This window comes from Canis aureus, chromosome 33, assembly GCF_053574225.1.
Source record: "Canis aureus isolate CA01 chromosome 33, VMU_Caureus_v.1.0, whole genome shotgun sequence".
NCBI classification, from domain to species: Eukaryota; Metazoa; Chordata; class Mammalia; order Carnivora; family Canidae; genus Canis; species Canis aureus.
Genome location: NC_135643.1, coordinates 38,420,946 through 38,434,485, shown reverse-complemented (window position 1 = coordinate 38,434,485; position 13,540 = coordinate 38,420,946). Strand labels below are relative to the sequence as shown.

The following is a 13,540-nucleotide window of genomic DNA, read 5'->3' as shown; positions in this document are numbered from 1 at the left end:
ACGGACAGCTTATGCCCGGTTCTTCTTATGGTTATTTTAGTTCCAATTCCTTTTTTCCACCATTTCTGGACAAATGCCAATTGCTCCAGAGAGCATCCCCTTCTATTCTCACTCCTCCTCCTCTTTCTCTGTCAACTTATGACTCCCTATCATTTTGTGCTTTCCTATCTCCTTCCCTCCTCCTCTGGTATTCAAGTCTGAAAGAGTTACTGAGAGAGAAACAGGATTAATACTAGAGAATATGTACCAATTGGGAGTAAACAGCACAGGGCTGATGGGTATGAAACTTTTATAAGCCAACTTTTCATGCCCCCACAACTAGCTCATGCACAGATAATGGCAAAACATTTCTATATTTTTGTCTGTCTTTTAGAATAGCACATGTTAGATGGCACCAACATGACTTTCATACTTCTATATAAAGCACAGTTTTGTATCACAGCAATAACACAAGACAACGACTACCATCAGCTCTACTCCTTCTAATACTAATGATGATCATCATGCTGATGATCATGATATAATGATATAAGAGATGTAAAAGTATTGAGCCTTAGTGTCAGGGGATACTTTCTATTAATTATTTGTTGGGAGTGTGGTATATTTGCTGCTGGGACATAAGTTGACATCGCAAACATAATGTATCCATAATGAGTAACAATTTGGGGCATAGTTAGTAGAGGTTGAAAGTTACCTACATTTTTACTCATTCTATCCAATTCTATATATTTTAGCCTATATAGATAGGATTTCTCATTAATTCTTTGAGGTTATTTCTCCTTCAGATAGAATGAGTTTTCTGATATAAAACCCTCCTTTTTTGATTCTTATATTTTCCTACCAATTGATTTCAGATGCTCACCAGTATAGTGTCTCTCCCAGACACAAGAACTGGAGTGAACTTCCTTCCAGTTCATGTTAAGAGACAACTGACTTAGGCAGCTTATTGTCACATTTCATTCTTCTCCAGGCTAAATGTTTTTGAAAAGTGATATAAAAAGTAAAGGAGTTATAACATACAAAAAAAAATTGTGATACACAATATTTTGTGCATCAAGGGAGAAGGGCTTTGAAAACATCCTTCTCTGTTCAGTTTTATAAAGGAAAATCCAATCCAAGTTTGATTCACTTAGTGTTATAGTTAAGATCAAAATAGTTGCATGCTCTATCTTAAGTTATCCAGATTTTTTACTGCTGTGAAGTATGTGAAAGTTTGGAGGATTATTCCCAAAAAGGCTTCTCTGCAGTCTGTCTCATCTCTGCATCCATGATACTTCCCAAGCTTCAGATCTCTAGACACCATGTCATATACAAATAGTAAAATTCCATATAAAATGTCAGAAGAAATAAGAAAGGGAAATTATTTAAGTTGTTTCATAAAGTACTACAGCTATTTTATCTGAGATGAGTTAAGAAAGTCTGCGATCATCCTGCATTATCTGGATACTTGACCTCCAAACAAAGGCAGAGCATGTGACTCCACTTAGGGGGCTGGAAATCTACCCGTGACTTGGGAAGGAGGCTTCAGCAGACTTTACATGGCCAGGAACTGCTGGTGGTAAGATAATAATTTGGAGGGTTTTTTCCCCTTGAGAGATAATAGTATTTTTTTAATATTTCACAAACACATAAGTTATAAAAAAAAGAAAAAGATATTCTTACCCTTGTTGGTCTATGTCAGGACTAACATAGAGTAGAATCCAACACATGATTTAAACTGGGAATACATTAAATGGATCAATTGATTAATGATTATAATGCAATTAGAAAATAATTTATCTCAAGTCCAATTTTAAGGTAAATAATTTATTCTCAAACTCAAGTGTCCATCTAGTTTTTCCTTATGATCAGGAAAACTAAAAGAAACAATTTCAAGTAAACTGTCTGAAGCAGGAAATATAAAGAAGCATAAAAATGTAAAAGATGTGTGAAGTTTTGAACTTTGGACTGGTACAATTTTAGTTCTAGAATCTGATTCAGAACTATTTTCACTTTATTCCAAGCTAGTCTGACATCATAGTAAAACGTGGAAACTAAGTTGAATACAGCATGCTAATTTTATGTTGCAAAAAATAGAAAATAAAACTTAATAACAGGACTCTTTAGATATGACTACATTGTATGGGAGGGCCTAAAACAATCCTTGATTTGTTCTATGCAGTGTGCTTTATGGAAGGTGAAATATGAAAACACCATACTTACCCCTGTTCCTGGCTGCCCCCACCAGATCTCATGGCTTTAGGTCTCAATAGTGTTCAGGTGAAAGGTACATTCCTTGTCAATGGAGGGGAAATAAGGAGGCACTCTGAAAACTCCACAGATATATCTGGAATGGCTCAAACCAGCCCTTAAAAACATTTGGATATTCTACTCGTTCACTTTTAAAATTGATGCTATAGAGTTCACTTTCCTTTATAACAATCAAAATGCAATTTAGAAAGTATTGCTTTCTAGAGTTATTTGCTAGAACTTAAGGAAGGAAAAGGAGAGTAGAATATCATCTTGCCTCTAATTTATATTAAATTTTTTTGAGTTACATACTTTGAGGCTACATAAACTTTATATTTCCTTAGACATTATTAACAAAAGTACGTCTCTACAGAAAATATTGTACTAAACCAATTACTAAATATGAAGACTGGTTTCAGGGTTAAAGAATATTCATAATATGAACTCTAACTCAACAGCTTTTGTCCAAAAAGGGTGATAGAGTATATTTTTAATGTTTTATGTAATGTAAGTAAAAGAAATCAAGATATGCCATGTGGTTGGACCATGGAGACAAGTATGAGACCTGTCCAAAAAAAGGAATTGAGAGTGATATTAACTTATAATGTGAAATGTGAAAGGCAAGCCAGGCAGAATGTACATCAGCTGTCAGATTGCTTCATTCCTTTAGAGCAGTTGTTCATCTGAAAATAGCTTTCAGATGAGAAAGGATGACTACAAAAGGATTAGTTACCATAGGCTTTTCTACACCCCCTAGAGCTCCAGGTTTGTTATGACACAATAGCAAGAATTTAAAGGAAGTAATCTATAGAATACTAAATAACATCAGGAAGGATCTTCATTAATGCTGAGCTATATTAATGCTAAAGAAGGATGCTTATTGATACCATTTCCATGGATTTCCTTCATGATGGCTGATGCTTGCTGTTTTCTCTGCTTCACCATGGTATTATGTGAAAGCATGTTTTTTTTTTTTGTTGTTCCCTGTAGAAAATAAAGGAACGTTATTGAGGCAACATGAAGAACTCATTTGGAGTGTCTTATAATCATCCTTTTGAAAGAGAACATCTTTGTTCCTTACTAGGAATTTATTATTGCTTTCTACTGAGTGATTTAAAATGCATTCTCTATCTGGTGACAGGGCATGTTATTCATTGACAGGCAATGTCACAGTGAACAGAAGATAATACTCAGGGTTTCAGGCCCAGTCTTATCTGCACACTTGTACAATGGTCACCAGGCAATCAGAAACAATGAAAGAGCTGCCTCCATTCCCCTCCCTCTTGCTTTTCCATGGTTTATTTTAATCTGTCATTGTTTCCTTATTGGCCTTAATTTGTGCCAGCATCAGAGTACATCAATTCCAGCAAACTCTAAGAATGAAGAAGGACACTAGATTAAACCAGAACTCATTGGTGGTGGCCTTTTAATATTAGCACCAACAGCTGCCCTTTAAAGCAAAGAATGCCCATTTATGAGTCATAACTCTGAACCTCCTTGGACAAACTGACTAATAAAACATTTTAGGAAACAATATACTCACCTTGCTCTTAGACTGTGCTTTTCAGCAGGGATGAATCCCAATTTGTGGAGGAAAGAGTGGAGATGGAATATGGATGGCACTTGGGCCCGATGGTTTTTATCCCTGAGCCTGAGACGGCATGGTCCCTAGCTCTGACTCAAACTGGGGACTGAGCCTTTCTGAAGAGACTGGCATCCAGCTGACATCAACTGACTATATATAGCACCAAATACTTCAGCTACTCATATCTTCCTGGCTAAAGGGAGGAACAGAGAAAGATTAGGTTCTCTTCATTGTGTTTCTAGTTCGGGAGGTGGTTGAATGAACATACAGAAAGTTTTTATGGAGCACCTTCTCTTTGAGGAGATAGTGGCCAAAAGGGATTTTAAAAACTTTTTAAGATGGATCTTATGCTGCATCTTAATTAAGGTGGCAAGACATATACATGAATTAGAACAGAATGATAGATCATTAACCATTAAAATGAAAGTATGGGAAATAATATCTATGGAGTTTCAAGAATGAGGAAAGCGATGTGGGGTGGATCAGTAGAGCCATCCCTTAAGCAGAAGTGAGAACTTATGCTAGGTTCAAAAAAGTAGCTCATATTTGAATGATGAAGTGGGGGAGCACTTGGAAATGATGTTCAAGGTTGAACCATGGAGCTATTTGAGTAAAAGCTTAGATGCATAACTAGGTCATACTTTTTGAAGAGACCCCGTAAAGAAAGAACAGTGCCTATAAGGTTGGCTAATCTTTGCAAGATCTGGTGTCAAGGATTCCTGTTTGGAAGTATGATAGAATAACAGGTTTGGAAGGCAGGCTTTGTTGGCCTCCTTGCTGGTCTTTGAACACAAAAGAAAGATGTTCCCATTTCTGGGCTTTTGCTTTTATTATTTCTTGCTTGCTGTAACATGCTCTTTCTCTACCCATATGGCTCACTCTCTCATGCAATCAGGACTCCACTCAACTATTGATTCCTCATAAAGCACTTCCCCAGTCATGTTGTCTAAAATATCACATGATGCCACTCTCTGGTCCTAAATTTGCTTCATTTTTCTTTATAGTTTTCATTATGATTAAAGTCGAATGGATGGGACACTTGGGTGGCTCAGGGGTTGCGCATAGTGATTCCGTATTTTTTATACATTATGAAATGATCTCCTGGGACGCCTGGGTGGCTAGAGGTTGAGCACCTGCTTTCGGCCCAGGGCGTGATCCTGGGGTCCCGGGATCAAGTCCCACATCAGGCTCTCTGCATGGAGCCTGCTTCTCTTCCCTCTACCTGTGTCTCTGCCTCTCTGTGTCTCTCGTGAATAAATAAAATCTTTAAAAAAAAAATAAAGTCAAATGGAAGCGTAAGAAAAATCCCCAAAATAAATCTTAAAAAGATAGAAGTTTGTTTTTCTCACATATAAACTTATTCCAGAGGTAAATAATCTAGGATTGGTGTGATTGACATAATCATCAGGGGTTCAGTTACCTTGTAACTTTTTGCACTGTTATCCCTAAAATGCAGTCCCCTTAGGCATAAATAGCTACTCCAGCTCTAGGCAGCACATTCATATTTCAGTTAGCAGAAAAAGGAAAAAATCATGAGAAAAGCACACCATCTCTTATTCAAAACGTGTTCTGATATTGCTCAGATCTCTTTTGCTTACATCCCTCTGTCCAGAACTTAGTCAAATACCCATACAGAGCTCAAGAGAGGTTGGGAAATGTAGATTTTATTCTGTATGGCTGTGGGCCCAGCTAAAATTCATAGGTTAACTTCCAGACAAGGGAGATAAATGGTAGCTGTGTGACAACTCCCAGATTTTGACACAGGAACATGTTGACATTATTTTATCTATCTAGTATCTCTTTTTCCTACCAAAATAAAAGGCACTCCATAAAGGCTTTGGCATCAAGAATTGTGACTAGTATGTGGTGGGCACTCAACATTCATTGAATGAATGAATAAATGAGTAGGTGGGAGATTAATGTGGAACATATTAAGGGTCTGGCATAATTTTGGAATTCTCTTCCTGTTATGTCAAACACTTGGGGAAAAATTGTAATAAATGGAATTATTTCATTTATTGTAATAAATGAAAAGTAACTTGAATATCGGAAGATGGTGGCCACTTACGAGACAAGTTGTTTTGAATGAGAAACAGGTTATTTTTTGGTGCCCATCATGGCTCAAGATGGGAGAGAATAAGTTTAAGCTAACCTATTACAATTGCATTGAAGATACTAATTAGGTACCAATGAAAAACCATTATGCCAAAGCCAAATAAATTTAAATTCTCTCCTAAGCCTCTCCAGTTGCCCTTAAGTTCCTGGCTCTAGCATTTACTATAGCATGCTGTAGTTAAGTCTCTTACACTCTTAGTTTTCTTATCTATAAGATGGAAAGTATAGTTTCTACCACATTGTGTCATGAACATTTTACTTGCAATAATTTTAGAAATTTTTGATACTTAATGAAAGTTCATGAATATTAATTTTTTATTTTACTATTGTCATTCCTGCAATATGAAATGATTAGGTTACAATCAACTGCATTATTCAGTAAAAAATGAAAATATATTCAGAACACCCCAATTTTCCTAAGTGGTCACCCTCACAGGTTTCCAATTTTGTGTTTTATAGTTCCCCAGGTTGAACTGATATCCTCAGCAGATAACAATTGTTATGTTAACTTTGATTTCTAAAATGAAAGGGAATTTTAAAACATTTATTTATTTATTTATTTATTTATTTATTTATTTATTTGAGGAGGGGAGGAGCAGAGGGAAAGAGAAACCCAAGCAGACACCACACTGAGAGTGGAGCCTGATGCAGGGCTCGATGCTGGACTCAATGCAGGGCTCGATCACACAACCCTGAGAGCATGACCAGAGCCAAAACCAAGAAGCAGATGTTTAACCAACTATGCCACCCAGGGGCCCCTAAAATGAAAGGAAATATTTTAAACAATCATAAACGTTATAAAGACTATAATACTTTACTTGTTTTTTTCAATTATGCTTAAAATTGTTTGCCTTATTTTTTAAGCTCATTCGCACATATCTATGATAGCTTTCTGGTTTCTGAGTTATTATTTGTTCTGAAAAGAAGAAAGAATGAATCATTGATATTGTAACTTTCAAGCAGTGTGTCCTATCCATGTGCTTCATGGCAAGGCTAAATTTTAGAAAAGTACTTTAGTGGTTTTTATAAAGCATTTTCAGATGGTCCATTCTGAAAGCGAATGCATTTAAATTTTAAATTGAGTCACCGTTAACATATTTCTATTTCATCTGCACAGAGATCTGGCTCTAGATTAAACATCCCTCAGGTTTGTCATATTTCAATCTCCCTTTGTCCTCAGGCCCCACCCTCCTATCCCCAAGATCCAGGACCCCCCTCTCACCTCCGTACCACACACACACTATACCAGAAGAGGATCTCTCCCACCCCCACCCCCAGGATCTCAGTACCTACACTTGTCTTGCCCTATTAATTATTCTTGTCCTTGATACTTCTTCCTAAGCCTAATATAAGCAGGGGAGTACTTTAGGTTTTCCTCAAGGCCCTAAGTATTTTAAATTAAATGGCACTAACAATGAAAGATGAGATACTTTCTTGTAGGCAAAATAATGGATTCTAATGGTAGAATTTGGTGCCTTGGGAGGCTAATGAGGAAGAAGGTTTTGGCAGAACTTGTCAGTATCCTTGTAACCAAACTATTTCCAGTGCTGGGGCTTCCACAGTGTGTTTCCAAATCCTTCGCCACTTTCTTAAAGAAAAAAAGAGACTTAATAAGGTGAATTTCATTGCCAATGTACCACCTCACAAAAATCCACACCATGAAGACCATGAAAGGCAACTTTATGTAGTGAGTGTGGTAAACATGACCCCCTTAGTCAAGTGGTAAACAAGGTCTACATTGATCTTCCTCTGACTGAGCACTTGTTTTTAAATTCTATGTTTCTTCTTGCCCCATTTCCAGTTTATATTAGGTGACTGTGGGCAGTTAGAGATTAGGACAGGATCTGGGGGTGGAGAGGCCCGGATGTGGGAACTGACTGTCTGCTAGTTGGGTAGACAACCCATCATTATTAGGCTCAGCTCTGAAAGGATGCACACATAACCCAAATAGGGCAGCTGCCAGGCTAATGTTACATGACAAATCTGATAGGATGATCAGTTATTTACCAGCCTTCAGGGTATCATACTTGGCACTAACCCTGGGAGGAAAGAAAGGATAACAAAGATGTAGAAACTTACAGCCAGTGAGGCTGTCTAAGGATGCATGAGTTTTGGTTTGTGTGAAAGGCCTGTTTATTCTCCTTAGGGCTAATTGGCTTGCTGTATCTTCCATGGTTTCTATTTTTCTACATTGAGGAAGATCCAGCTTATAATCAATCTCTTTACCTAGACATAGCAAGCCCAGAATTGTTATGGCCTAGCAGTGCTGTGCTAATCATCCCACTGGCCAAAGTGAGACAATACAAGACAAACAGGTGAGTTTGCAACCAGTCTCACTATAGCAAAGGCTAAGGGCACCTACAGTGGTAAGAAAAACTATTACCATTTAGTTAACGTTTCCTAGCTGGGGCAGTTAGTCATGCATCTTCTATGCATTTGTAATCTGCTCTGTCTATAAATCAAAGGTGAAGTGTTTTATCTTAATCTGAAAGGAGAAACCAAGTCCCCCAAATTGTGTGTATAGATGTATTAAACAGCGTCATGTAAACACAAACATTCAATGCTTGGTCCAAATCAAAATTAAAGTAAGTAGAAGAGAGAGGAAGAAGTTAAATCGTATGACACTAAAAAAAAATATGATGTCTAAAGTGGACAAAGAGCTTTTTCTTAAAAAAAAAAAAGAACTATTTACTTCATCATAGTTTTTTAGCCTTGCTCTTGTTCTACAGAGGAGGAAACTGACATTCTGAGAGATTAAGTAAAATCCCCCACGCACCATCATCTTTGTAAATTACAGAGACAGAATTAACAATTTTTTTTGTCTGATCCACATGCTTTTGTATTTTCACTAGATTGTGCAGAAATGTATCTTCCTAATCTCTGAATATCTCTGTATTGATATCTTCATAAGAAAAATAAAGAAGCAGAGTTGAGAATTGTCAGAATAATTATTTCAATGTGCTTCTTATCGATTCCCTTTAGAATGGAGCATCCCAACACGTGGTTTATTTTGGCTGAGGCATTTTTTACTTAATACATCTGTGGCTCTTTTCCAATTCATGTTTTTCTCTTTTGCAAGCTTCTAGAGTTCCTCACGGTGTCTATTCTCAGGGTACTTTCCTTTCCTTCAGCTGTGCAAATACTAAAGTTATTAAAATGCTGAACATAAACAAATGGAAACATGTGCCATTTGCTGTGCAGACCTCTCCTTCCTTTCCTGGCCAGTGTACCACACACACAAACACACTTACCACCTTCAGGGCCAAAAATAAGAATCAAATCCAACTCTATCAAAATAATCCATTTATAGGCAAACCCAGGGTTTTACCTGTCTTCCTCTGCAAATTTATTTCTCTTGCTTAAGCATTTCCTCTTAGGCTCTTAAATTAAACCTTAAGGTAAACTGGGGTGAACAGGAGAGTTAAACAAAACCCAATGACCAGCTTGTCAAAGATGGCTCACATAATAGGGTTGGGAACTTGGAAAGAAAGAAAGTTTCATATACAGGAATATTAGAAACAAGTTGCCAAAGCAAACCCGCAAATCATTTTTTTTTCCTCTGCTTGCATAATCCCAGCATTTATCCAGAACTTTGTCACATTTCCTTTCATGATTCTAGCCAGCCTGTATTTTTCCTACAGTCTATGGAAGCATTTTCTTTGACAATTTTCTTACCTTCAAGAAAATGTACCCTTGCTTTTATATACAAATCTAGCATGACCTAGTTAAAGTTCATTAAAGAAAATATGAAGTTTTTTAAAGAATGTATGGTCAACAAAGTTTTGTGACAGAATCTGGATTTCACAGCTCTGTATCACATGCTAGAGTATCAGCAGCATTGACTATAAGATAAGGACAACCATAGAATCGATGTCATAAAGCAGTTCTAGGGCATGATGCTTACACAACGCCTGGCTCATATTGTGTAATAAATGTTAATCATTATTATTATTATTATCATCAAATATTTAACTGTAGCATAAACACGTGAAAAGATGACAAGCAAAAAAAAAAAGATGACAAGCAAAATATGTGAAGTCACCTTAAATAACAATAGCTTAATTCCCATTTGCCAGTGAAACACAGAAAGGTTAAATCACATACTGATGGTCACACAGATAGAAAAAACAGAATGACTCCTCAACTGGGAAAGATGGATATGACTTGAGCTGTGGTATTAATGTAAGTAATTGAAGCATGTGTAGATCAGAAGAGGGGTTGATAAGAAATAAAGCATCCAGAAATGAACAGTGAAGGTCCTGGTGTACTTGATAGGTACATATCCTATGTGAGAGCAATTTATCAATATATCACAACTTAATGGCATTAATGAATGAATGGGAATAACTCTCCATATTCTGAATCTGCTAACCATCCAAGCGTCCACTAATTTGCTGGTTTCCCATGTTAGTTTGCCTAAATCCAACCCATTTACTACTTTTTCTCATTAAACTATGACACATTTTAAGAGTAAAAAAATTCAGTACCTAATAGATGTTGAATGAACAAGAGAGTAAAAAAAAAAAAAAGAAAAAACGAATAGGAAAAAGTTAAAAGAAATTAGATAAGAACCAGGAGAGCAAAGTTCAAAAGAAAAGAGAATTTCCAGGCACTGACAATTTCTACAGAGAAATCACAGAGAAGGACATATGAGAAAAGGTCATTGGATTTGGCAAGAATTCAGTCTTTGGCAGAATAGAGACATCTTTTTAATGTGGTAGTCACAGAACCCAAATAGAAAGGATTTAAGGCAATTATAAGTGGATAGGAAGTGTAAGCTGCCAATAGAAACTATTTATTTGAAAGGACTGGCCATAGCTCAAGGGGAAAGAGCGTTCAGTCGCTAAAAGGAAAGCAAGTTGCACATGTACGTGTGTGCATGCATGTTTTGGAAGAGAAAACGTGAACATGTTTGGAGATAAAAGGGAAACAAATATTCATTTGTGAAGCAATAAGAGTTTTAATAATTTGAGATTTGGAGTGGTACACATCATGGTAGATGTAGGTCTATGGTGGTTGATCATTGGAGAGAAATCCCAGTAGGAGGAAAGAAGTATATGACATGCAATGTTTAAAAGGAAATGTGCTGTGAGGTTTGGTATTAGGGCTGAGTGATGCCATCAGGAGGGTTTCCAGCATGCCATCACCAAGACAAATTTGCAAGGGACCATGTTCTGAGCAGGTCTAGACATGCCAACTTATGAATTTCATTAGTCTTAGTAAGGCTGTGCCCCATCAGTTCATGAAATTATGTTTACATAATTTACTAAGTGGGCCAACCCTGACCTATCTCCCAGTCTTCTCACCTGTATTTCCAAACTGTAATTATAGCCCCCGTTTTGTGTCCTGCAAATAGCATAACATTAACATATCTCAAACTGAACTCATTGCCTTTCCTCTCAAATGAGTCCCTTTTCCTGAATCTCCAATAGACATATAGAGAAGGTAGACATCACTACCTACACCACAGAATGACTCAGGAATCATCATAGAATCCTCTTTTTTCCCTTTCCCCCTACAATCTAGTCAAGCACTTTAATCACTTTTAGACTGGGGAAAAGTCTACCTCTACCCCATCCCTCTCACCCAAAGGAAGAGAGGTGATAATAACCTGAGTATTGTCTCCCAAGACACAAATCTGGCCTGGTTAGGTGGTGACTATAGTCACAGTGTGTTGATATGACAAACAACAAGGCATTGTTCCATTACTTGCTCTCTATTCCAAGCATGCAGCAACAGTTGCAAGGTAACTGCAGTCCCAGCCTTCTTGCTCTTCTCTCCTATTTTTCATTTCATATGATTGACAAAATTATATAAATATTATGTTTGGGCTTGTGTTGTTAGGCTCTTAGGTCTCTACTCATGTTCCTTATTTTGGAACTTGAAGGTCTGCTAACAATAGGTTTTTCCATCTACTTAATGAGCTCCTTTGGTGAGTTTCCACTGATTTTTTGATTGCCTCCATCTAAAATAGTTTCACCTCCTTGTAACATTTTCTGACCTTCTCAAGTAGTTTGTGCTTGCTCTTGGATCACTTGATCTGCTCGGTTATGTTGTATTATGTTTAAATGTCCAATACATCTATTATGTGTTCAATTTCTTTGTTCTAACAAGACTCTAATGTTTTATTCCCTAATAGATTTAAGTCACTTTGCAATCCGAGTGCTTAAGATCATGATGGCATATGGTAGTCATGTGGCAAATATTGATTGGATAACATAGTACAATGCATGACACAAAGCAGGAATGTTATGGATTTTAGTTCCTTTCACCACTGTTGTTCACTCTGCATTCTTATCTCCTGATTCCATGATATGCAGTGGTGATGCTGGTTAGGAGAACTTTAGCTCCCTTATTTTGTATCAAAACTCATGAAGCTGAAATTGTGTGCATGCCTGCAAACACAACCTCAATCCATCTCAAATGTATGCATATATCATCAGTCAAAAATGCATCTTGAGGGACACCTGGGTGGCTCAGTGGTTAAGCGTCTGCCTTCAGCTCAAGGCATGATCCCAGGGTCCCGGGATTGACTCCCACATTGGGCTCCTTGCATGGAGCCTGCTTCTCCCTCTGCCTCTCTCTCTCTCTCTCTCTCCCCCCCATCTCTCATGAATAAATAAATAAAATCTTTTTTAAAAATGCATCTTGAGTATTAGAAAGACTTTATTCTTTTTTATTGAAGTATAGTTGACACATAATGTTACAGTAGTTTCAGGTGTTCAGTACAGTGATTTGACAACTCTATACATTATACTGTGCTCATAAGTGTACTACCACCTATCACTATATGATACTATTATAATACAAGAAGCTTTGTCTCAATTCCAGGAACCCATATACTCCTGGTTTTCCTCCTCTGTTTCTTCTTAGTTTATTCATTCAACAAATATGGATTGAGCAACTGGCATGTATTAGGTACTATTCTAGGCACTGAGTAGTAAATAAAATTTTTAAAATTCCCATCTTCATGGAGCTTACATTCCAGTGGAAAGGGTGGAAAGGCATAGGGCAAGATAAACAAGTAAAATATACCATATGCTAGGTAATGATAATTACTAAGAAAAACAAAAAGTAGAGAAAGCAGGCAGCATTGTTGGCAGGAGGGATTGTGATTTTAGGATGACCAAAGAAGGCCTCATTAAAAAGGTGACATACGAATAAAGACCCAAAGGAAGGACAAGAAGAAGCTATGTGGATATATAAAGAGAAGAACATTCCAGGAAGAAGGAGCAAGTACCTCAAGGTGTTAACATGTCTGGCATATTTGAGAAAAGTGAAGAGTAGGGAGAAAGAAGTCAGGAGATTGATCAGAGGTAGATCGGTCTTCTATTTCTCCATGTATCTTACTTACGTGTCTTCTCAAAAGGTAGCTAGAACCTTCTAAAAATTAAAACCAGGGCAGCCCGGGTGGCTCAGCAGTTTAGCACTGCCTGCAGCCGGGGGTATGATCCTGGAGACCAGGGATCAAGTCCCGTGTCGGGCTCCCTGCATGGAGCCTGCTTCTCCCTCTGCCTGTGTCTTTGCCTCTCTCTCTCTCTCTCTCTCTCTCTCTCTCTCTCTCTCTCTGTATGTTTTTCATGAATGAATAAATAAATACAATCTTTTAAA

The 13,540-nt window shown here is 37.3% G+C and overlaps 1 protein-coding gene across 1 annotated transcript in view; it reads right to left on the bottom strand.

Annotated features, from left to right (window-relative positions):
* MYOZ2 (myozenin 2) overlaps positions 1 to 3,944 on the bottom strand; it is a 43,885-nt gene extending 39,941 nt beyond the window's left edge. Inside the window, exons 1-2 of the mRNA XM_077882458.1 lie at positions 3,773 to 3,944; positions 3,117 to 3,213 (exon numbers count right to left, since the gene is read on the bottom strand). Coding sequence (XP_077738584.1) covers positions 3,117 to 3,192 — 76 coding nt within the window. The 5' untranslated portion in view covers positions 3,193 to 3,213; positions 3,773 to 3,944. The remainder of the gene's footprint in view (positions 1 to 3,116; positions 3,214 to 3,772) is intronic.
* Between the last annotated feature and the right edge of the window lie 9,596 nt (positions 3,945 to 13,540).